This window comes from Pagrus major, chromosome 3, assembly GCF_040436345.1.
Source record: "Pagrus major chromosome 3, Pma_NU_1.0".
NCBI lineage: Eukaryota > Metazoa > Chordata > Actinopteri > Spariformes > Sparidae > Pagrus > Pagrus major.
This window is the reverse complement of record NC_133217.1, coordinates 339,369-362,600: the sequence shown is the minus strand read 5'-3', so window position 1 is coordinate 362,600 and position 23,232 is coordinate 339,369. Positions and strand designations below refer to the sequence as shown.

Sequence of the window (23,232 nt, the reverse complement as noted above, 5' to 3'; positions counted from 1 at the left end):
TTGATTTTTGGTGCGAAATAAAGTCATTCATTCATTTAGTGCTGCTTGTATGTGAGTATCAGTAATAATAATCAAAATATATAAGGAACACATGAATCAACATCCACAGTTGCTCATTCTGCTGCCGAAGATATTTCATTTGAAGAAAAGTGAAAATAGGACAATTCTTTATTGAAATACAGCAGAACGTAGGCAGAAACAAGTACAAATAGAGGAACTTACAAAATAATTAAAAGTTTAGAAGATAAGAACAGAATAAAGAAAAAGAAAAACAAATGTATAAATTAAAAATGTGTTCACTTTTATTTTGATAATCAAATAAATCGGACCGGAAGCGATTGTGCTTACCGTGACCGACCTGCTAACTTTCTCCGTGTTGAAGTGTTTATGTGAGTTACAGTAAAATAAGAGTGAAACACCAGAACCTGCGTGGATGAACTTGTTTAAGTGGACTCTGTGTGAACTTTTGGGATGTTTCACCTCAAACTCATCGAGCTTTTTAGTCAAGAAGAAGCTAAATGCTAAGCTAAGGGACGTTAGCGTAGCTCGCTAGCAGGAAATAGACGGAGACGGAACTCGGTCAAAGTGCAGTCGGAGTGGATTCATGGAGACCGAGCTGTCATCCACAGACCCAAAATGTCCCGATGAATCTGCCTGAGGAGACTCTGAGCTTTAAACATGTTTAACAGCTGAATTATCTGCTGCTGTCCCACGAAGCTAATGGAGTTAGCTCAGTTTGCTCCCTGGAAATAGACGGAGCCGAACGGACCGTGAACGCAGCGCACATCAGAGCGAGCAGACGGTTTTTAACGGAGTGTTTCTGGAGGAAAAGTTCGTGTGAGTCAGTAAAAATGTCTAAAGTCCAAACGCTGAGAGTGTTTGTGAAGCAGCGACTGACTGCGGCTGCTGAAGAGATATTTGAGCTGTTTGAAAGGACGATAGCAGAGTACGAGGAGGAACTGGGTCGGCACCGGAAACTACTGGACGCTGTTTTCAAGCCTCAGGTCCAGTTACACAGAGCAGGTTGGTTCCGTTTACTTCTTCTTCTCACTTTACACTGAAACCAGCTGACATCCTCTGCCTCACAGTACTGATCATTCCTCCGGTTCACCTCGAAACAGTTCGTGTTGAAACTTCTGTTACATTTACGAGACCTTGTTAGATTCTGCAGCTGTTCTCCGGTTCTGTGCTCTGACCTCACTAATCTCTTATTTTTCACTGGACTGGGTTGAAATGTGTCGTGAACATGACCGAGACCCTGAGGATCATTTAAATCATGTTTTCATTTCAATAGTTGTTCCTGAATGTTTACAGTCATCAGATTAATAACAGGAAGTCTTTTTCACCCGAATGAAGAATCTGTTACCAGACTTTGGTTCTGTGTAGTATTACTGTAGTTCTGTGTAGTATTACTGTAGTTCTGTGTAGTATTACTGTAGTTCTGTGTAGTATTAATGTAGTTCTGTGTACTGTTACTGTAGTTCTGTGTAGTGTTAATGTAGTTCTGTGTAGTATTAATGTAGCTCTGTGTAGTGTTACTGTAGTTCTGTCACATGTAGAAGTTATTTGGCCCTGAATAAAAACTTTACTGCCAAAACAACCCTGACCCTTCGGGCCATGGACTCCAGTAGAACCCTGAAGTTGTGCTGTGGTATGTGGCACCAGGATGTTGGCAGCAGATCCTGTACGTCCTGTAGGTTGCGAGGTCGGGCCTCCGTGGATCGGACTTGATTGTCCAGCACATCCCACAGATGCTCGATCGGATTGAGATCTGGGGAATTTGGAGGCCAAGTCAACGCCTCAAAACATTCCTGAACCATTTCTGCTTTGTTGCACGGCGCAGCACACGGCCTCCGTCCACTTCTTCCCATAATGCATCCTGGTGCCATGTGTACATATATATTTAAATTTGTTCATTTTTTTTCTACATTCACTGGCTGTAATGTTACATTCATTGGTTTTATTTCATCAGTAGATATTTGGATTGTGTTGACCTCAGGTTCTTTATCCGTCTGATACCTGTTGAGCCCGTTTTTCATAATTTAGGGCCAAACTCCAAAAATGAATAACTTAAAGAGTATTTGGAGTTCAGGTTCAGCTGTAGGACTTTACAAGGTCCCATCATTTTGATAGAAGTTTCAACATGACTTTTGTCAAGTAAACTGGTGAAGTGGACTGGGAGGCCTGAGGTGAGTTGGTCTGAAATGACACAATTGTCGTGTAGACAGTTTGTGCAGCAGTGAACACACAGTCAGGTGACAGATTAAAGGAAGAACCAACAGAAACGTGTATTATTCCTCGGCCACACTACACGACTTTCTGCCTCGTCATCAGGAGCTTTGCAGCCTCGCTGTGATTTACACTGTAGAAAAGTTTAATTTGTTTTCTTTTAGATTCATGTTGGTTTTTTTACATGAATTATTTGATTTTGGAGAAAATGAACATTTGAATTTTCCGGGCTAATTTCTGCACTCTGAGCTGATGTCTGATGATGGTCAACTTATCATTCTGAACCTGGTAATGAACGTTGGGTTTATTGCGCCCGGCTTCTTCATGTTCATGTTCTAAAGCAGTAAAACGTTTTTATATCTTCAGCTGAGAGGTTTATTTGAAACAGAACATGACTATGGACTCACAGCCGCCTTGATCACCGTCTCATTTTATGACTTTTCTGATCTGAAGAAATGCAAAGTGCTGAATATGTTTGTCGTCTGTTTTAGTTCCAAATATGTTCGAAAAATCTTCCACACATTTGAGAGCATAGTTTTGTCAGTAGTTTAACAGGAAGTTACAGATTTCTGTGACACATTTTTGCATTTCTTTCTTCTCCACAGACGTCCAGCAGCTGTCGGGGAGTGAAGAAGAGGATCCTCCTGAGCAGCAGGAGTGGAGCTCCAGTCTGGACCAGGAGGACCCACCAGAGCTGCCACACATTAAAGAGGAACAGGAGGAACTCTGGACCAGTCAGGAGGGAGAGCAGCTTGGAGGGCTGGAGAAGGCTGATAACACCAAGTTCACCTTCACTCCTGACCCTGTGAAGAGTGAAGAAGATGATGATGATGATGATTTGAAAGCAGAAGCTGATGGAGAGGACTGTGGAGGACCAGAGTCTGTCAGCAACTTTAATCCAATTAGTCATGACAAGACGTTACACTCGTCTGAACCCGAGTCTGATGGCAGCAGTGACTGGAGGGAGACCAGGGAGCCTCAGCAAAACAATGAGGCATCTGGAAGTGACACGGACTGTAACACTGAAACACGATCTGTCATCTCTGCTGAATGTTCTTCAAGCTTTGACCACAAGGGACACCTGCAGAAACAAGATGAAACAGGAGTGAAGCCATTTAGTTGTTCAATTTGTGGTAAAAGATACGGCGGGAATCATTCCTTAAAGGGTCACATGAGGCTTCACTCAGAGGGAAAACACTTCAGCTGCCCAGTTTGTACAAAGACGTTTGCATGGAGAGCAGGACTCGAGTCGCACATGAGAATCCACACAGGGGAGAAACCCTTCAGTTGCTCCTTCTGTGGTACAGGATTCGCACAAAGGTCAACTCTGACTTCACACCTGAGAGTTCATACAGGAGAGAAACCTTTCACCTGCTCCGTCTGTAGTAAAGGTTTCTGTAACAGCAGCACTTTAATCAAACACATGAGAGTCCACACTGGAGAGAAACCGTTCAGTTGTTCCGTTTGTGGCAAAACGTTTGCACGAAAGGCTCATATGAGACAACACCTGATCGTCCACACAGAGGAGAAACCGTTCGGTTGTTCAGTTTGCGGTCAAAGATTCACACAACATGGATCTCTGAGACGACACATGGTCGTCCACACAGGAGACACAACTGAGCTGAAGAACACAAGTCTGTTGTGAGCGCAGCAGAAATACATGAGGCTGCAGAGACGCAGGTGAATGTTTCCATCAGGATAGAAGTGCAGAGGGAAACGGTTCAAAACTGTAACACAGACTGCAAAGTCAGTCGTACTTCATATTTTCATCTATGATGAAGCAACATCATTTTAATTACATTTTTATGTGTCTGCATTGTTTCGATTGCTCCAGGAACTGTGCGTGTTGCTGTCCTGTGTCTTCATCTAAAATATATTTAAACTGTTAAATTATATTTGAATTCCCTCAGACTTCACTACACAGAACTGCATTAATACTACACTATGGTCCGAGTGCTGGATTCACACAGTTGCCTTCACAGCAGGGGTTCAGATGTTTTAAGCTAGTGTCCATACAGTGTATGTATGTCATTTATCAAGTGGGTTTGTTTATGTTATTGCATTTTGTTTTTTTGATGCAGCAGCAACATCCAGGTGACGACCGAGACGTTTCCCTCCACCCCGGCTCAGTGAGAAAACATGTCTGTGAAAACATAAATGACTTTGTATGAAAAACAAGTGTAACATGTAAATCACTGCTTGATCCATCAAACTCAAACTGCTGAAGCTTCAGATTAAATTCTCCTGAACGTCAGAATGCTTTTTTTTATTCTGTGGATTTTGACGTCTGTCTTTTACATTTAAGTGTCAGAAAAGGATCAAACCTCCCCTCGAATATGACTTTTAATTTTTATTTAGATACCAGAAATAAAAATTTGGAAGTGTGTGCGTGATTGAAACCATCGTTCTGTCCTTCAGCTGATTGAAGCAGGTTATTGTTCTGCTCCGGTCCAGAAGAGACCAAATCTGAAGTGCTACAGTGTATGCCGGTATAACAGTTATTTAGAAAAGAAAACTTCTCATGTTGTGTTTTAAATGTAGTGAGACTGTTCATTTAATGTCCAACATATTAACTGGGCAGGAAGGAGAGTGGAGAGAATGGAAGTTTTTTGACGTCTTTGACATTTTAAAATGTAATTTTAGACATCTACAAGTTACAGACCTCTAAAGAACTTCTGTGGTTCAAAATGAAAGTTTTTATGACGGCCAAGTTTGACTTCATGCAGTAGAAGCTACAGGGAGGATTCAAACCTCAGCAGCCTGCGTGAGGCGTGAACTTTACCAGGAGAGCTATTTATGAGCTGATACCATGTTTGATCATCGAACCCTGCAACATTAGTCGACCTGATGACGGTTGGATGACCAAGACATGGTATTTAATAAAGATGATAAAAAGCTCTCCTGGTAGAGTGAAAGAAATATGTGGCCGTCATAAAAACTGACGGTGGATAAAATGTCTTAAAACAACTCGACCTCTGTGTTTTGTTGAGTCGTGTTCTTACATTCTCCCGAATGTTTCCAACAATGTTCAAACCAGAGAAATCCACAAGTTTCTTCAAAGTAACAGTTTAATTTGTTCACCTGTCGCTTTACCTGCCAGGAGAGAGAGAGAGAGGGGGGGTGGTTGTTTAATGGTGCGTTCACCACCAGCAGACAAGTTTGACCACAGGATCATTAAACAGATTCAACTTCCCAACAGATCATAAAATAGTTACCTGCTAAAAAAATGTTGGTCACCTAATTCACAATCACAACATTAAAGTAATTTAACTTGATTACTTTCAGGTACTTTTGAATTAGTTCAATACCAAATAATCAAATAATGACAGGATAAATAAATAATAAATAACTTGTCAGACGTTGTTTTCCTGCAGTGTTTGTGATTAAAATTAGAGCACATCCAGGACCCGTCCCCTTTTTCCAGATCTGCACCAAAACCCAATCAGGTCTATTCTGGGCAGAAACCCGTCCTCCATCCAAGTTTCATTAAAGTTTTGTTGTAATCCTGCTGACAAGGCAACAAACAGTAAGTCTTCTCGGCTAAGGAGAAGCCACATGATCATTTACATTATGTACGGTCACTGCTGTATTTGGTGATTTTGATTCACTGTTCTCGCCCATTTGATTGTAATATTGATAGTAACTTGTAACAAAGCGCTAAAATAGTAAAGGAATCATCAGCCACAGCTCAGCACTACAACATCATCACACAAAAACAAAACATTCACAGGGACCACGACTTGATGAGTTACTATATTTTGTTGGCATTTTGCTTTTTGTCCTGTTAATTCTAATTTAGTTTGTAATATTCTTATATTTCCATTTGTTTCTGACTTAAGCTCATAACTCTGTCCATGAGAGATTTCTCACTTTTATTTTGGAAATCAGCAAAGAAGTCGTACCGGAAGTGCTGTCACTGTCACTGACCGTAGCTAACAGCTAACAGACGAACCTGTTCCGCGTTGAGCTTCGTACATCTGACATAAAATACGATCCGAGGGGAACCACCGGAACCTGTGTGGACCAACGTGTTTAACTGGACTCCGTGTGAACTTTTGGGATGTTTCACCTCAAAGTCATCGACTGTTTTAGTCCAGAAGAAGCTAAAAGTCGTCAGACGTTAGCGTAGCTCGCTAGCAGGAAGTAGACGAAGACGGTGCCGGTCCGAGCAGCTTCAGTAGAAACCAGACTGGATTCTTCACGGACCCAACATGTCCAGGTGAACCCGTCTGAAGAGACTCAGTGATGTCCTCCTTAATTTAACATGTTAAACATCTGAATAATCTCCTGGTGTCCTACGGAGCTAAAGAAGCTAACTTAGCTTGCTACCAGGAAATAGACGGACCCGACAGCGCACGTCTTGCTGACAACTTGCTGACGAAACATGTCTAAAGTCCAAACGCTGAGAGTGTTTGTGAAGCAGCGACTGACTGCGGCTGCTGAAGAGATATTTGAGCTGTTTGAAAGGACGATAGCAGAGTACGAGGAGGAACTGGGTCGGCACCGGAAACTACTGGACGCTGTTTTCAAGCCTCAGGTCCAGTTACACAGAGCAGGTTGGTTCCGTTCACTTCTGATTCTCACTTTATTACTTCTTTATTCTCATATTCACAACAGACAGGGAGGCAGATCACAGCAATAAGACTGTAAAGCTCAAACAACATGTATGAAAATAAAGTCACTGTGCAGCTTTGGAGAAGAAATTCACACTCTGAATTTTAATATTTACAATATTAATGAGGTAATAATACAAAGTTTGTTCCTTAAGTGAATAAGAAAGCTGTTCTTAGAGGAAAATAAGGTCCCAGAACACTGTTAGAAGCTAGAAAGGTGGCAGGGTCCGCCAAAGGACGTTATTTTACATCTGGACACATCATTGGAGGCAGAGCCCACAGTGACCATAGAAACTTCCACCAGCTGAGCCAGCTAACTTCCAGTTTAGCACCCGGCTAACTTGAATAGAGAAAAAATTATTTAATGGTGCGGCTTCAAAGCCGGCGCTCTTCCTGGGGGGCAGGGTCCGCCACATGTAAACAAAGTAAAACAGGATAAATTGTGTTGGTCAGTTTGTTTATTCAGGCATGAAAACAAAGAGAGTTTGTTTAAAATCAGCCAATGAGGATCTGTCTCTGCTCATTAACATTTCCTCACCTAAACTACAGACTGCTCCTTTAAGCGTCTTTGTTTTGGGTCACCGCCGGCCGTCAGAACCGCCTCAGTGCGTCTCGTCATTGATTCTTCTGCAGGGACGAACAACATATTTCCAAAAGACACAAACTTAAAAACAATCACAGTGTTTGTTTACAGTAACTTCTGGCGAGGAGACGCCTGCAGCACTCGCCTTTACAACTTAATGTCTCCTTTTCACGCTGTTATTTCAAAGTGTGTACGTCGACCTGTCACAAATATATCAATAACAGTGTTTACGTAGTCCAATATGTGCCGATATGAAAAGATTTTTTTTGCAAAACATTATTCAGAAAAAAGATAATTTATAATTATCAATTCGTGGAGAAGTTTACTGTTTCAGTTCATTTATTTATATATTTATTTTTGGCCTTTTCATAACTTTATTGACAGGACAGCTTGAAAAAATAACAGTAAATGTGATGAGAGAGGGGACATGGTCGCCCCGATTCAGCTCATGTTTTACTTTTATATCTGTAAAATATCCTTCCTCTCGTACGTACACATCGTGATTGATTCATCACTATATTTGAAGGATCATCACAAAAAAATGTGTGTTTATGTATGTTTATGCATATTAAACATAATGTCTGCTACATTGTTATTATGGTGCATTCAGACCAAATCGCCGGATTATTAATTTTTATTGTCGTTACCAGCTCGGTGAATTTCACCATCTGGATGACCTTTGCTCTCTCTTGACCAAAAACTCACTTACAAACTCAACCTACACTCAGAGTTATTGTTTAAAGGAGTTCTCTACATGTAAAACATTTTAGTTTAAAAATAATTCCCCATCATTAGATATGACGGGACATGGGGAGAGAGAGAGAGAGAGAGAGAGAGACGGTAAATCTTGAACAGCTGAAGGTCAGAAGAGCAAAACTTAAAGAGGTTTATGATCAGGGCGAAGAGCCGTCTGACATCTGTGAGGCTGTCATCATGAAGACGGATGCGGTGGTTGCTCGGTTTCTGCTTGATAGGTAGGTAACACTAGTGTTGCTATGTTTTGCTCGTGTAATGTTTATGATTGTTGGTTGTCTGTCAGGTAACCTTACGTTCGGACATTCAGCTTACTACATGTTAGCTTCACAGCAGCAACCATAGCAACAGGTTGCTAACCCACAACTTAGCTAATGACATTAATGCGTCGCTGTTCGCTCCACATCGTGATGTTTGTCTGCATGTTTGCAAAGAGTTTTACTGTCTGGAAGTCTTAGAAACACAAGTTTACGAGCACAGTAAGAATCTCTGGATTGATGCATGATCTGAAATGCTAAGCTAGCTAACAAATAACTCCTCCCACCTTTAACAGTATTTTCTATAACGTGTGTGTCTTTCTTTATTCTCCACAGACGTCCAGCTGCTGTTGGTGAGTGAAGAAGAGGTTCCTCCTGAGCAGCAGGAGTGGAGCTCCAGTCTGGACCAGGAGGACCCACCAGAGCTGCCCCACATTAAAGAGGAACCGGAGGAACTCTGGACCAGTCAGGAGAGAGAGCAGCTTCAAGTCTCTGTGAAGCGTGAAGAAGATGATGAAGAGAACAAACAGCTTCATCAAAGACAGACTGAAGAGAACATCACTGCAAAAACAGAAGCTGATGTAGAGGACTGTGGAGGACCAGAACCAGCCTGTGACTTTGATCCAGTTACTCATGACACAACGTCACACTCCTCTGAACCTGAGTCTGGTGACAGATGTGATCGGGAGGAAACCAGGAAACCTCGATGGTGTTTGAACCGTCAGCAAAACGATAATATAACCGTGAGTGATGTTGAACGAAAGGCTGGAAAAAAATCAAACGGCTCGTCTCAACGTGCTGCAAACTGTGGCCGCAAGAGACGTCTGCAGGATCCCAGTGGAGTCCAAACAGGAACTAAAATATTTTGTTGCTCAGTTTGTGGTAAAAAATACCCCAGGAAGAAATCCTTCATAATTCATATGAGACTTCATACAGAAGGGAAACGATTCAGCTGCTCAGTTTGTGGTACAAGATTTGCACAACGCTCGAATCTGAACGCACACTTAAAGGTTCACACCGGAGAAAAACCTTTCGCCTGCTCAGTGTGTAAAACAAGATTCAGCCGCAGAAACAATCTGGACCAACACATGAGAACCCACACGGGGGAGAAGCCGTTCGGTTGTTCAGTTTGTGGTAAAACATTTGGACAGAAGACGCACCTGAGACGACACCTGACTCTCCACACGGGGGAGAAACCGTTCAGTTGCAGTGTTTGTGGTAAAGGATTCACTGAGCGCTTTCAGATGAAAAATCACAAGTGTGTTGGTGAGAGCAGCAGGAATAAATGAAACTGAGGGCGAGACTCGGTACAACGCCGGCCACTTAAAAACGAGACAGAGACTCTGAAAGAAGTTGTACTTTTTTCCTTTCAGCTGAGATGAAGACACGTGATTGTTCAAACTTTGTTTTTGTGTGTTCATTATTTCAGTGCTTTCAGGAACCACTGGCTTTTCATATGGATTTAGTGTAAAAGTGATATATGCCACCTATACAACACTCCATTAATTCACCTCAGGATGTGTAAAAATGATTGATTCTTTAAATGCTTGTACTGTATTTGGTTTTATTTGGGTTGTTTACAGACAAAACTTGATCAGACACATTTTAACAGCTGTTTTATTTGATTTCCTCAGTTACCTTTAAAGCCCTTTCATTAATTATGTCTGTCAATAAGCACGAAAATATTTTTCCCACGATGAAAAGTGCAATTTTATTTGTTTTCTCATTATTTATGTCCAAATCACAGGATAACAAATGCTGTACATCTAAATAACAAAGTGTAAAAAAAGAAATGGCATGTGAAAGTCCGGCCTCTTAGCACTTAGCTTTATTTTTAATCTGGTCCTTCTTATGAAGTCGTTTAAAAGGCCTGCTTTAAAACATTGATTGAGACTTTTTTTATGAAGATATATTTATTGAGGATTTTGATACTTGATCCATTAAAATCTTTTGAAACACCTGAATCTGTTTGATGAAAAATCTGTCAACCTATTTGCAAACACAGGCTTCTGTTGCTGACTGCTGTCAGTCCAGTTTTATCAGTTTTCACAGAGGTGTGCCACAGGGTTGTTTTCTAGGTCCACTTCTGTTCACTATTTTTATGAATGACTTGGGTGAAAACAAGGTAGAAGCAGCACAAATCATCTGCAGGAGGACGACACTGTTTAATAAACCACAGCGCTCTCTGTCGCCCAGATGGTTCAAAACTTACATTTTGATTTCTTTGCTGTCCAGCAAACTTTGACAAAGCGGGTACAAAAATGGATTCACATAAGAATCTCAATTCTTTTATCCTGTGACTCATAATCAATCCAAAAATGTCTTAAACTGGTTTTCCAAATGTTAATTCATAACATGATGTTTACGTTGAACAAAGGTGGAACTCAGCTGCGAGCGCACTGAGAATCTACAGCACCCAGAGAGTCACGTTAACGAGGCTGAGCAGCGATCAGCAGTAACGAACACACACTTAACTTCTGTTATTAAGAAAATAACTCCCACAGTGAACAACGTCTTCTTCCGGAGCAGAGAGGCTGCTCTCCTCTGCTGGATCCATCATGTTAATAACATTATATTATTCACATGATCACAATGATTTCACACAATAAACTGAAGCAACAGACGTGAATTAATGCTCCTTCTGTTCATTCAATCAAGAATCAGTTTTAATCGATCCAATACAGACTACAGGCTGTTTTATTTCATTTATTGATCATTATGAGTCATATTAACTATAGTGTTTGACTTTTTATCACCAAAAAGGATTCAATCATTTCTATGTTTTTCAGAGTGACACTCAGAAACTCTTTCTGTGTGAGATATAAGATGACACACTGAGGCTGTGAGAAAGACAAAGACGAATATCCTCCAAACACTGACTGACAGTCAGTAAATGAAACGCCACAGTTTAGATGGTGCAGGGAGGATGTTCGTGGTTGATCTGACCCGGCACAATAACACTATAACAGCAGAAATTAAAATGATCACAACGCTGAGAGACTGCAAGAACGCTTTAAAATAAATTTTTTTAAAAATTATTCTTATTAGTTTAGGTCCAGATAGGACGGTTACAAAGACCTTTTCTCTCTTTTTTTTGTATGAACAAACCATTTTCACTAAATATTGTGTCCTGACAGACGGGAATCTTGATATAAACTTGATTTCTTTTTTTAAATAACACTAATATGGCAGAATTCATGATATTTCTTCTCTGAGGGAATGCAGAGTGAGTGATATACTTACATAGTTTGAATGACTTTCGAATATGTTAAACAAAACATTTCTGTATACATGTAAGAAAGTCGTGATGTCAGTAGTTTAACAGTTTCTTTCTTCTCCACAGACGTCCAGCAGCTGTTGGAGAGTGAAGAAGAGGATCCTCCTGAGCAGCAGGAGAGGAGCTCCAGTCTGGACCAGGAGGACCCACCAGAGCTGCCACACATTAAAGAGGAGCAGGAGGAACTCTGGACCAGTCAGGAGGGAGAGCAGCTTGGAGGGCTGGAGGAGGCTGATAACACCAAGTTCACATTCACTCCTGTCACTGTGAAGAGTGAAGAAGATGATGAAGAGAAACCTCAGTCCTCACAGCTTCATCAAAGACAGACCGTAGAGATCAGAGATGGAGAGCGTTTGAAAACAGAAGCTGTTGGAGAGGACTGTGGAGGACCAGAACCAGCCTGGAACTTTAATTTACAACCAGCTACTCATGACGAGACTCATCACTTCTCTGAACCGGAGACTGATGACAGTTGTGAACGTCAGTCAGGTTTATATCCTCTACAAAACAATGACGTACCTGTAAGTGATGTTGAATGTAATACAGGAACATTATTCAGCTCCTCTGAATGTGCTACAAGCTCTGACTATAAGGGACAAGAGCCAGAATTAAATCACTTCAGCTGCCCGGTGTGCAAAAAAGCTTTTAAAGTGAGAATCAATGTCGTGAGGCACATGAGAATCCACACGGGGGAGAAACCCTTCAGCTGCTCTATCTGCGGTATGAGATTCTCGCGGAGCTCAAACTTGACGTCACACATCAGAGTTCACACAGGAGAGAAACCTTTCACCTGCTCGGTTTGTAAAACAAGTTTCAGTGACAGAAGCAATTTGTCCCAACACATGAGAATCCACACCGGCGAGAGACCGTTCAGCTGTTTAGTCTGTGACAAAAAGTTTACACGAAGCAACCAACTGAGGCGACACCTGTCCGTCCACACGGGGGAGAAGCCGTTCAGCTGCAGCGTCTGCAATAAAAGATTCACTCGGCTTTATTACGTCAAACAACACAAGTGTGCTGTGAGAGGAGCCGAGGGAAATGAAGCTGCAGAGATGCTTGTTGAGCCAATATTTCCAGGAGGACTGAAGTACTGAGGACACGACCTGACTCAACACTGATCAGATCAAAACTGTGATACAAACAAAACCTGTTTTGTGTGATCGTTCTGTTTTTATTTGTGTTATTTTTCAGGTTCTGTGCTTTTTAGTATGACATGTAATCATGAATGGGCATTAATAGGATTTTATTGTTGCTGATACCGATACTGATATTTATTGATACTCGATACTGATACTAGTCTCTATAACAAGGTGCAAAAAGTGAAGACATGACAGGAAAATATACTAAAAGGTTAAGAAATGTTAAGTTATACAGGCTGTGGTCATTACCCGACAGTTCAAGCTGCTGTAAGTGATATATTTTATTAAAATAAGTGTTTAAAAAGCTCTGTAGTCCGACAGTAATCACTGTTATAGAGGGTTTGTTCAGTAACTCATGTCTCTCCTCACCCTGCTCATGCAGTAAAAAGAGAAAGTACATTTTCTTCCCTGCCCACTTTACGTCTGCTCAATGAACACACAGATCCTGCTGATCTGGTCCTCACACCGGCAGTGGTGGAACGGAGAAAGCAACCAGTTGCAGCTAACTGCAAAACAGACAGGAAGTTAAAGCTAAAACGACGAGCACGCTTACAGCAGCTGTAAAAATATTAGCAACCATTAGCAGTAGAAAATCTGTTATCTGCCGCTGTCAGGGCAGCTCACTGAAAGCTCATACTACTACCTAGCAATTAGCAATTTATGCTATCGTAGTTGTTGACCAAAACCAACTGTCAATCTCACAATAAACTCGTCGACAGCCCGGTGACATTCTGCTGGTTTTTCCTGTGTGATCTTCCCTCGTCTAGCGATGGTGAATGGGTCGGACTTCAGCTGTCCTCTGATGAAGGTGAACCTGCTGCTCTAGAAGAATCTTTATTAATCACATACATTCATACAATGTACAATGTAGTGAAACTGGTTCTCTGCATTTAACCCAAGGGCACTGACTGGAGAATTGACTTAATGTCCATGTTTTTTATGTTGGGAAAAGCCCATGCAAGCACGAGGAAGAAGGTCCCGCTGCTCTGGGATTATTGTGAAGCTGATGCTGTGTCCTGAGTTATTACTGATTCATTTTTGGGATGAGCAGACAGACAGAGGATCACAGTCTGATATATTATGAGATAGGAATAAATATTTCTAATTGTTTTCTCAGTCATATGAAACACAGCAGACCTATAGCTTCTATAATTTAGCCTATAATGACATGACAAGACAAACATCTCTTTTTTTAATGTCTTTTTATTTTAGTCCACAGAACAAGGAGTGCATGGTGTAATTCAAGAATGTAAATTAAAGTGCGCTCTGAGGATCAGGCTTCATCATTAGGCTCCTTTCAGTCACACAGAGACTAAACACAGAACTTATAGGCTCGGCTGTATTAAACACACACAGCCTATATTAATATGTTTATGTTGGTGTGGATGGGTTCTTAAAAAAACAACAATAAACGCTTCACTTTGATTGGTAAGGTGGATTGTAACGCGTTACGTGACATAACTAGTAATATATTACTGAAATATTATTAGTAATGCTTTATATTACTTATTATTAAATATATTACTATCTATCTGTAAAAATCTGTCACTGGTTTTCCCTTTTGTTGTATTTTGTTTGTTTACCTTTTCTTTATTATTAATAACCAGATTTAAAGACTTATTAACTTCATGATGTTGAGTATTCCAGGGACAGAGTTGTACACTACGTACTCCGGTACAGCAGGCGGCGCTGTGCATCTCAAAGATCGGTTGTAACCCGCCATAAAGCCCGAAGAAGAAGAAGAGATACCGGAAGTGATTCCCCCTCTAACTCTAATGGCGAACAAGTTATGTTTTCCTCGCCATGTGTCACTACACGCGTTGACCGCATAACACCGGAGCGGAGTGAACCGCCAGAGCTCGTGGATAAACGTGTTCAAGTGGGTTTTATTATATTTCCATCAAGTTTCACTCCGGACTCATTTCCTGTTGGGAAGAGGAAGTTAGCGCAGCATGCTAACAGGAATTAGACGGAGACGGGACTCGGCTACGTAGTGTTAGTCAGAGCAGCTTCGATAGAGACTAAAGTAGATTTTTCTCGGACCCAAAATGTTCGGATGTCCAGATTAACGTGGCTGAAGAGACTCTATGCTGTTTTCTGAACCTTTTTACATCTGAATGACCTCCTGGTGTCCTACGAAGCTGATGAAGTTAGCTTAGCTTGCTACCCGGAAATAGACGGACCCGAACAGAGCGTAATCCAGCGACACAGCGCGCATCAGAGCGACACAGCTGCTTGTGTCTCTGGAGGAAAAGTTACTGTGGATTTATAAAAATGTCTAAAGTCCAAACGCGGAGAGCTGCTGCCAACAAGCGACGAGCTGCAGCTGCTGAAGAGGAGAAGGAGGAACAACACAAACTACTGGACGGTGTCATCGAGCCTGAAGTCCGGGTACACAGAGCAGGTATGAGCGCTCCTGATGGTGGTGTGAGTTGCAGTGAGTGTTTTGAATGTTTGTGTTCATGTCGAGCTCAATCAGCTGATTTTAGGGGAAAAGACTTTCGGATTTCCCTCAAATAAAGGTTCAGCTGCCGGTCTTTGCAGCAGATTTATGTGCTCATGTTTGGTGTCTTTTATAAGATGAAATAACTGTTCAAGTTTGTGTTTTTTTGCTGTGCTTGACTTCAACAAGCGGCTCTCCGACAGCACTACTACTGTCTGCTGGATAATATTTATGAAACTAATCATTTTGCTCAAGGCAGAAAACGTATTCAATGTTTAAATAGTTCAGATATACGTAAACAAGTTAGTTGACGTGAAACCACACAGCTACCTGCATTTAAGGCGTCAACTTGTTGGTAAACGCCAATAAGAAGTCGGTGCTGTTGGGACCGACCACATCGGTCTAACAATAGAGCGGCCTGCATGTAGACCAAAGCCCAACATTCGGCATCCACACACCAACAAAGGAAAATGCACCAACCATAGTCTCCAGTAGATGGCGCCTGGTTGCCACAGTCCCTCCTCCAGGTTTGTCTCTCCCCCCCCCCCTCTCTCTCTCTACTAACCCACACGAACACACACATACATACGTTTTGGTATAGTGTCATGCGTGTTGAAAACTAATTGTCAATACACACGTGTTGTGGTAGCACCTACACCAAATTTAATGCATCAGAGTCTAGCTCTGTCCAAACCGCACTGATTAAAGGCACATTTTAGGTCGACACACACTGGTCCGCCATTGATTGCTGAAGCCTCGCGCCGTCACCTCCATTGATCAGCCCTCGGCGTGACGTGGCCACGTCTGCCATCTTGAACAATCCGTGACGTCATCTTCCGAGAGATCAGATCAGCCATCTTGGCTCTCTCCCTCTTTGTCTCTGACACACAAACACCACACAAACACCACATGCTTGTTTGTTGCTTGAGTTTGTCTTAGTGTTTCGGTTTCAGAAGTTAGAGGCTGTAGTTGAATGATAGATGTTTGTTGATTGAAGTATTATTGATTATTGGTCAATTTGCTCACATTAATATATTCTAATATATTTTACAGAGCAGTTTTCTGTTATTATTTGTGGTAACAGCTGGTTGTGACAGTCAGTGCTCGGATTAATTTCCTTCACTTTAACTTTAAATATTTCGCAAATATTTGCATTTAAAGTGAACCACTACTTTTGAAACTGTTTTTGGTCTGGTTATTGGTCCCTGATTCCAGGGTGGTGCTCTGTTTTATTGATTTAATTAATTGTTTTGATTATTAATTTGAATAATTACTGTTAGTAATTATTAATCACTAATAACGTCATCACAGCGAACACGGAGACTCATCTACTCACTAGTCCGTCTTTACAGGCCCACTTTAGTTACACACTATTCTAACTCTGACTTTACAACTTGTGCATTGATCAGTTTATAGAAAACCTGGATAGTAATTGTGCAGTAACATTAGTCTTTTGCTTCTAGAGATTTCATTTACACTTAAAAAAAATCACAGTAGTGTCATCTGTGAAGATTATCTTGATTAACAAAATGTGTTGTGTACATATCATAAACCTGTGTTTGTCACAGAGCTTATTTTCTGCCATCATAAAGTCCTGTATTCAAAACCTTAAATCAGAGTATTCAAGTATTATCAGCAAAATGTAATTAAAGCTGCTGTTGGTAAGGTAGTAAAACTGACGTTTTGGGATTGTAGGTTAACTTCTTTATATACTGATGCAGTGATGCATCATCATATGTTTGTATTTTGGCTGTCTGGTAAGAGCCACGTTTCTCTTAAACGTCAACTTTTCAGCTTTGTGACGATGCATTTTCCAGCTAATCCACAAGGGTTTTTAAATGTACACAGTTACATTCCACCAATGATTTTACAAGATGAAGTGAACGTGCATGTTTGTGTTTATTGCTTATTCTTCACAGTGCAAGCAGTTGTTTGTACAGTCATGATAATGCAGTGTGAGATGGTATTAGGTGTTGTGCTTTTATCATCCTGCACGTTGTTAACTTGTTGTTGGCTGCTAATGCAATACTCTGTTAATGTACTGTTTAGTTAGCTGCCAAGCTAATGTCAATCAAAATCCGTGTTCAACTATCGTTTGCCCCGCCACACAAGTGCTTCATCTCAGCGCTGCCCAGCACTCTGCCAGTACTTTTCTGTCAGAATAAAACGTTGTGGACATGGGGCTGAAGGCAGAGAGGGATTCACTCATCATAGCCAACATATTTATTTAAAAAAAACCACACATTTGAAGAGTAACTGCAGCAACTGAGTTTCTCTCAACAACAACAGGAGGAACAGGAGGAACTCTGGACCAGTCAGGAGGGAGAGCAGCTTGGAGGGCTGGAGGAGGCTGATAACACCAAGTTCGCCTTCACTCCTGTCACTGTGAAGAGTGAAGAAGATGACGAAGAGAAACCTCAGTCCTCACAGCTTCACCAAATCAAAACTGAAGAGATCAGAGATGGAGAACATTTGAAAACAGAAGCTGATGGAGAGGACTGTGGAGGACCAGAACCAACCAGGAACTTTGATCCAGATAGTCATTCACAACCAGTTTCTCTCAACAAGAAGAGTCTCCAGTCTAAATTACTATATTTGCAGCATTATCTACTATACAACCTTCTCTCTCACACCAAATTCTACGTGAAATTCTATGTTTTCAGCCACAACAGGACCAATCTGAGACTCATACTCCACCTGGGTCATTAGGTCTCTCTCACCCCTTAATTCCATCAGATTCATGTTCAGTCCATTTCCACTTCGCCACGGCAGCAGAGCTGATAGGTTTCACTCTAGTCTGTGTGTGTACTGAACTGGCTCTGCTGTGTTGTGTATCTACTCCCTTGCAGCTGCGGTGGTCCGGACTCTTCCATAGCAGATACGCAAGGCTTCTATTTCTGCCGGATGCCGGAGCACGGCGCATCAATTCAGCTAAATTCAGCGCAGAGCCGACAGGAAGCCACACTGAAACAACAACGTAACATCCGGTTAATTTTCATAATAAAATACTCGACACAAAAATCTCAAGAAAGAGACAAATCCAAGCACTTCTTCTAATCCTTCGGTTGGGAACACTTATTGTTGTTGTCTTTATAACATACACATAACTGCGGTGGTGCATGATTCTGTAATTATTGCGGGAACTCCTCGGCCTCACAACTCCAGCTGTCGGGCAGTACTGCACTCAAAATGGAGCCGGTGGGGGTTGACGGATGATGCAGCAAGGAGCAAAACTGTAGCAGAGCCGTCCCGCAACGTACATGCAACCAGTGGAATTCCCGGGTCAGTTGGTCCTTGTTCATATAGTGGGGTATGACTGTGATATAGTGAAACTGCAATACTTCACCCATCAGTAGCGATTTTTGACAAATTGGCAAACTCACAGATGTTTCCTGTCAGCTGACACCAAGCAGAGATGAGGGTGTTTGTCTCTGGAACGGGGCTGGGATCTGGGGTTAAGGGCTGTGCTCATCTCCCTGCGGTTGAAAATATAAATAATGGATGGTACAACATAAGATTTTTATCACACATCGTGATAATAAGCTCTCAAAAATAAGTTTGATATCTTGAATTCTATTAATGGGATCATTGTGAGAATCCTCATGAGGGACTTGAAAAAGTTGTGTAGCTTGATAACCTACAGTCCTGTATTCATTTTATGAGTTATTATTGATTAACCACAATGGCGAGTCCACATCTCTTCAGTCATGCCCGTCTCAATGGTTGAAGACTTGAAGGCTCGGGCTCGGCAAAAAAAAAAAGAGTAAAATTAAATGCTTCGAAATATGGTGTATTCCAAACAAAAACTGAACAGGGAGATCAGGTTCTTAACTGCAAAAACACTGTTCCGTTTGTTTTTTCACAAAAAATTGGAACAACAAAAGACGTTTTCTTTCTGTGATCCAATCAAATTAGTTGTTGCTTAACAATCGTCTGCTGCTTGCCTCTTAAGTCGTCCTGCCCCTTTCCTATATTTGGGGCACTTTCGGGTCAGTTTCATCTCCAGTTCTTTCTGAATATCAGAAAACCCGTGTTGACTGCGTCTCCCCACTCATCCAGACTCGTTTAAACGGTTTGTTTTGTTTTTTTACGTTCAGCAAGTTGTCTCACCACACTTATCTATCTTTTGAATAAACAAAATGTGCAACGTTTCTCCAAACGTTTAGAAAGTATTGGTATCAGTGGTTTTAATGTCAATGGAAATGTACAGTTTTCTAAAATTTGTGTATGTATTTCATGACTCCACAGAATTTCAGCAGCTGATGGCGATTAAAGAAGAGGTGGAGTGGAGCTCCAGTCTGGACCAGGAGGACCCACCAGAGCTGCCCCACATTAAAGAGGAACAGGAGGAACTCTGGACCAGTCAGGAGGGAGAGCAGCTTGGAGGGCTGAAGGAGGCTGATAACACCAAGTTCACATTCACTCCTGTCACTGTGAAGAGTGAAGAAGATGATGAAGAGAAACCTCAGTTCTCACAGCTTCACCAAATCAAGACTGAAGAGACCAGAGATGGAGAACATTTGAAAACAGAAGCTGATGGAGAGGACTGTGGAGGACCAGAACCAACCAGGAACTTTGATCCAGATAGTCATTCACAGCCAGTTTCTCTCAACAAGACGTCACACTCCTCTGAACCTGAGACTGATGACAACTCCTCTGAGACTGATGACAGTTGTGATTGGGAGGTGACCAGTGAACCTCAGTCAGGTTTAAACTCTCAGCAGAATAATGAAGTATCTGTAAGTGATATGGTGCGTCATACTGGAAAATCTCCTGCCTCCTCTGAATGCGCTGCAGCTATTGGCCACAAGGGACATCGGAAGAAATTCAAAGGAATCCAAGCTGGAGAAAAAAGTTTAAGTTGCTCAGTGTGCGGTAAAATATACCAATCAAAGGACTCCTTTAGTCGTCATATGAAACTTCATTCAGAAGGAAAACGCTTCAGCTGTTCAGTTTGTCAAAAAACATTTCAATATGGAAGACATGCTGAGGACCACATGAGAACCCACACAGGGGAGAAACCATTTAGTTGCTCGCTGTGTGGTAAAAGCTACCACTCGCAGGACTCTTTAAGACAACATAAGAGACTTCATTCGGAAGGAAAATGCTTCAGCTGCTCAGTTTGTAAAAAGACTTTTCAATGGAAAGTAAATCTTGCGTCGCACATGAGGACCCACACAGGGGAGAAACCATTTAGCTGCTCAGTGTGTGGTAAAACATACCACTCAAATGACTCCTTACAGTCTCATTTGAGAATTCATACAGAAGGAAAAAGTTTGCTCTGCTCAGTTTGTGAAAGAACTTTTAAATGGAAATCAGACCTTGTGACACACATGAGAAGCCACACTGGGGAGAAACCATTTAGCTGTTCAGCTTGTGGTAAAAGTTTCACACAACGTTCAGGTTTGACTCAACACATGGCTGTTCACAAAGTGAAGAAACTATTTCAATGTCCAGTTTGTGAAATGGGATTCACACTACAGGAAGGCCTAAGACGACACTCTACTGTCCACACAGGGGAGAAACCATTTCATTGTTCAGTTTGTGGTAAAGGATTCGCAGCAAAGCAGAACCTGAAACGACACTCTACTGTCCACACAGGAGAAACCATTTAGTTGCAGTGCCTGTGATCATAGGAAGGAACATCTGGGAAAACACTTGAGAAAAGCTGTCGCCCCACATGAAAAAGACAGTCATAATGAACTTCACATATCATTGGTGACATCAGTGTTACATCTTCAGACATCGCCCAGGATTCATAAAGAAGCTGAACTGAATGTAAAAAGTTCAGTGTTTTCTCTGTAGTTTAGTTTGTGTCATGTTGTTTTCTGATTTTGTCAGTATATAAGTGAATAAATGATTGTTTATTCAGTCGTCGTCTTTGTTTCTGTAATCTTACATTCAGTCCCTGGAGGCATTTTGATTCTGCTTATGCTTTACTTATAATTATAATCATTGCCCCCAAAGATAATGTGTTTTTATAGACCCACTCTTGCCTGAAGAGCAAGAGGTTTTATTGATGTCATCATGGCGATTATGGAGTTATATCGCTGATTGAATGATTAACAGTTGTTGGTGTAATAACTTTTATTAACACCATTGGAATATTGATAATGAGCTATAATTTCCATGCAACCTGAAGCGCCCCAGCTTTATGATTAGGAGCATTCATACAGCCATTACTATATTTGCAGCATTATCTACTGCACAACCTTCTCTCTCACACCAAATTCTACATGAAATCTATGCTTGCAGCCCAACAGGACCAATCTGAGACTCATACACCACCTGGGTCATTAGGTCTCTCTCACCCTTTAATGCCACCAGATTCATGTTCGGTCCATTTCCACTTCACCACGGCAGCAGAGCTGATAGGTTTCACTCTAGTCTTTGTGTGTACTCAACTGGCTCTGCTGTGTTGTGTATCTACTCCCTTGCAGCTGTGGTGGTCCGGACTCTTCCATAGCAGATACGCAAGGCTTCTATTTCTGCCAGATGCCGGAGCACGGCGCATCAATTCAGCTAAATTCAGCACAGAGCTGACAGGAAGCCACACTGAAACAACAACGTAACATCTGGTTAATTTTCATAATAAAATACTCCATGTTGACACCAGCACAAAAATCTCCAAAAAGAGACAAATCCAAGCACTTCTTCTAATCCTTCGGTGGGGAACACTTATTGTTGTTGTGTTTATAACACGTATGTATAACTGCGGTGGTGCATGATTCTGTAATTATTGCGGGAACTCCTCGGCCTCACAACTCCAGCTATCGGGCAGTACTGCACTCAAAACGGAGCCGGTGGGGGTTGACGGATGATGCAGCAAGGAGCAAAACTGTAGCGGAGCTGTTCCACAACATACATGCAACCAGTGGAATTCCCGGGTCAGTTGGTCCTTATTCATATAGTGGGGTATGACTGTGATATAGTGAAACTGTAATACTTCACCCATCAGTAGATTTTTCTGACAAATTGGCAAACTCATAGATGTTGGCTGTCAGCTGACACCAAGCAGAGATGAGGGTGTTTGATGGTCACCTCCAGTTCAATCTGAATAACAAAAGCCATGTTGACATCCAGACTAGTTTTAAACTGTTTGTTTTGTTTTTTTCCCGTTCAGCAAGTTGTCTCACCACACTTATCTAACGTTTGGATAAACAAAGTGTTTCTCCAAACGTTTAGAAAGTATTGGTATCAGTGGTTTTAATGTCAATGGAAATGTACAGTTTTCTAAAATTTGTGTATGTATTTCATCACTCTCCACAGAATTTCAGCAGCTGTTGGTGATTAAAGAAGAGGTGGAGTGGAGCTCCAGTCTGGACCAGGAGGACCCACCAGAGCTGCCCCACATTAAAGAGGAACAGGAGGAACTCTGGACCAGTCAGGAGGGAGAGCAGCTTGGAGGGCTGGAGGAGGCTGATATCATCAAGTTCACCTTCACTCCTGTCACTGTGAAGAGTGAAGAAGATGATGACGATGAACCTCAGTCCTCACAGCTTCACCAAATCAAAACTGAAGAGATTGGGAATGTAGAGCTTTGGCAAACAGAATCTGATGAAGAGGACTGTGGAGGACCAGAACCAGCCAGGAACTTTGATCCCGATAGTAATTTACAACCAGCTACTCACAATGAGACGTCACACTCCTCTGAAGCTGAGACTGATGAAGACGCCTCTGAATCTGAGACTGATGACAGTTGTGATTGGGAGGAGACCAGTGAACCTCAGTTAGGTTTAAACTCTCAAAATAATGAAGTACCTGTAAGTGATATGGTACGTCATACTGGAAAAACTTCTGGCTCCTCTGAATCTGCTGCAACCTTTGGCCACAAGGAACGTCTACAGAAATTCAAAGGAATCCAAGCTGGAGAAAAACCATTTAGTTGCTCAGTGTGTGGTAAAAGATACCACTCAAAGGACTCCTTAAGGCATCATG

General features: G+C 41.7%; 3 protein-coding genes across 5 annotated transcripts; all 3 read left to right on the top strand.

Moving 5' to 3' along the window:
* The first annotated feature begins 384 nt into the window (after positions 1–384).
* Positions 385–4,371, top strand: LOC140993566 (uncharacterized). 2 transcript variants are annotated; one of them, XM_073463055.1, is made up of 3 exons: positions 385–1,023; positions 2,835–3,909; positions 4,311–4,327. In XM_073463055.1, the coding sequence occupies exons 1-2, from the start codon at positions 852–854 to the stop codon at positions 3,872–3,874; spliced, it is 1,212 nt and encodes a 403-aa protein (XP_073319156.1). In that variant the 5' UTR covers positions 385–851; the 3' UTR covers positions 3,875–3,909; positions 4,311–4,327. The 2 variants fall into 2 exon arrangements, with proteins under 2 accessions (XP_073319156.1, XP_073319155.1); XM_073463054.1 differs by having other exon boundaries at positions 2,835–4,371.
* Positions 4,372–6,143: 1,772 nt separating this feature from the next.
* Positions 6,144–13,578, top strand: LOC140993569 (uncharacterized). Of its 2 annotated transcripts, none has more exons than XM_073463058.1 (2): positions 6,144–6,785; positions 8,772–10,389. In XM_073463058.1, the coding sequence occupies exons 1-2, from the start codon at positions 6,614–6,616 to the stop codon at positions 9,722–9,724; spliced, it is 1,125 nt and encodes a 374-aa protein (XP_073319159.1). In that variant the 5' UTR covers positions 6,144–6,613; the 3' UTR covers positions 9,725–10,389. The 2 variants fall into 2 exon arrangements, with proteins under 2 accessions (XP_073319159.1, XP_073319158.1); XM_073463057.1 differs by lacking the exon at positions 8,772–10,389 and adding an exon at positions 11,779–13,578 and having other exon boundaries at positions 6,166–6,785.
* Positions 13,579–14,704: 1,126 nt separating this feature from the next.
* LOC140994081 (uncharacterized) lies at positions 14,705–23,223 on the top strand. The gene is made up of 3 exons (XM_073463659.1): positions 14,705–15,255; positions 22,564–23,023; positions 23,130–23,223. Exons 1-3 carry the CDS (start codon positions 15,126–15,128, stop codon positions 23,221–23,223), a joined length of 684 nt encoding a protein of 227 aa, XP_073319760.1. The 5' UTR covers positions 14,705–15,125.
* Positions 23,224–23,232: the final 9 nt, after the last annotated feature.

Coding starts and splice junctions, on each gene's coding strand:
- LOC140993566 (XM_073463054.1), top strand. CDS start 852: ATGTCTAAAGTCCAAACGCTGAGAGTGTTTGTGAAGCAGCGACTGACT. Junction 1,024..2,834: donor GGTCCAGTTACACAGAGCAG/GTTGGTTCCGTT, acceptor TCTTCTCCACAG/ACGTCCAGCAGCTGTCGGGG.
- LOC140993569 (XM_073463057.1), top strand. CDS start 6,614: ATGTCTAAAGTCCAAACGCTGAGAGTGTTTGTGAAGCAGCGACTGACT. Junction 6,786..11,778: donor GGTCCAGTTACACAGAGCAG/GTTGGTTCCGTT, acceptor TCTTCTCCACAG/ACGTCCAGCAGCTGTTGGAG.
- LOC140994081 (XM_073463659.1), top strand. CDS start 15,126: ATGTCTAAAGTCCAAACGCGGAGAGCTGCTGCCAACAAGCGACGAGCT. Junction 15,256..22,563: donor AGTCCGGGTACACAGAGCAG/GTATGAGCGCTC, acceptor CACTCTCCACAG/AATTTCAGCAGCTGTTGGTG. Junction 23,024..23,129: donor GAGGAGACCAGTGAACCTCA/GTTAGGTTTAAA, acceptor TTTGGCCACAAG/GAACGTCTACAGAAATTCAA.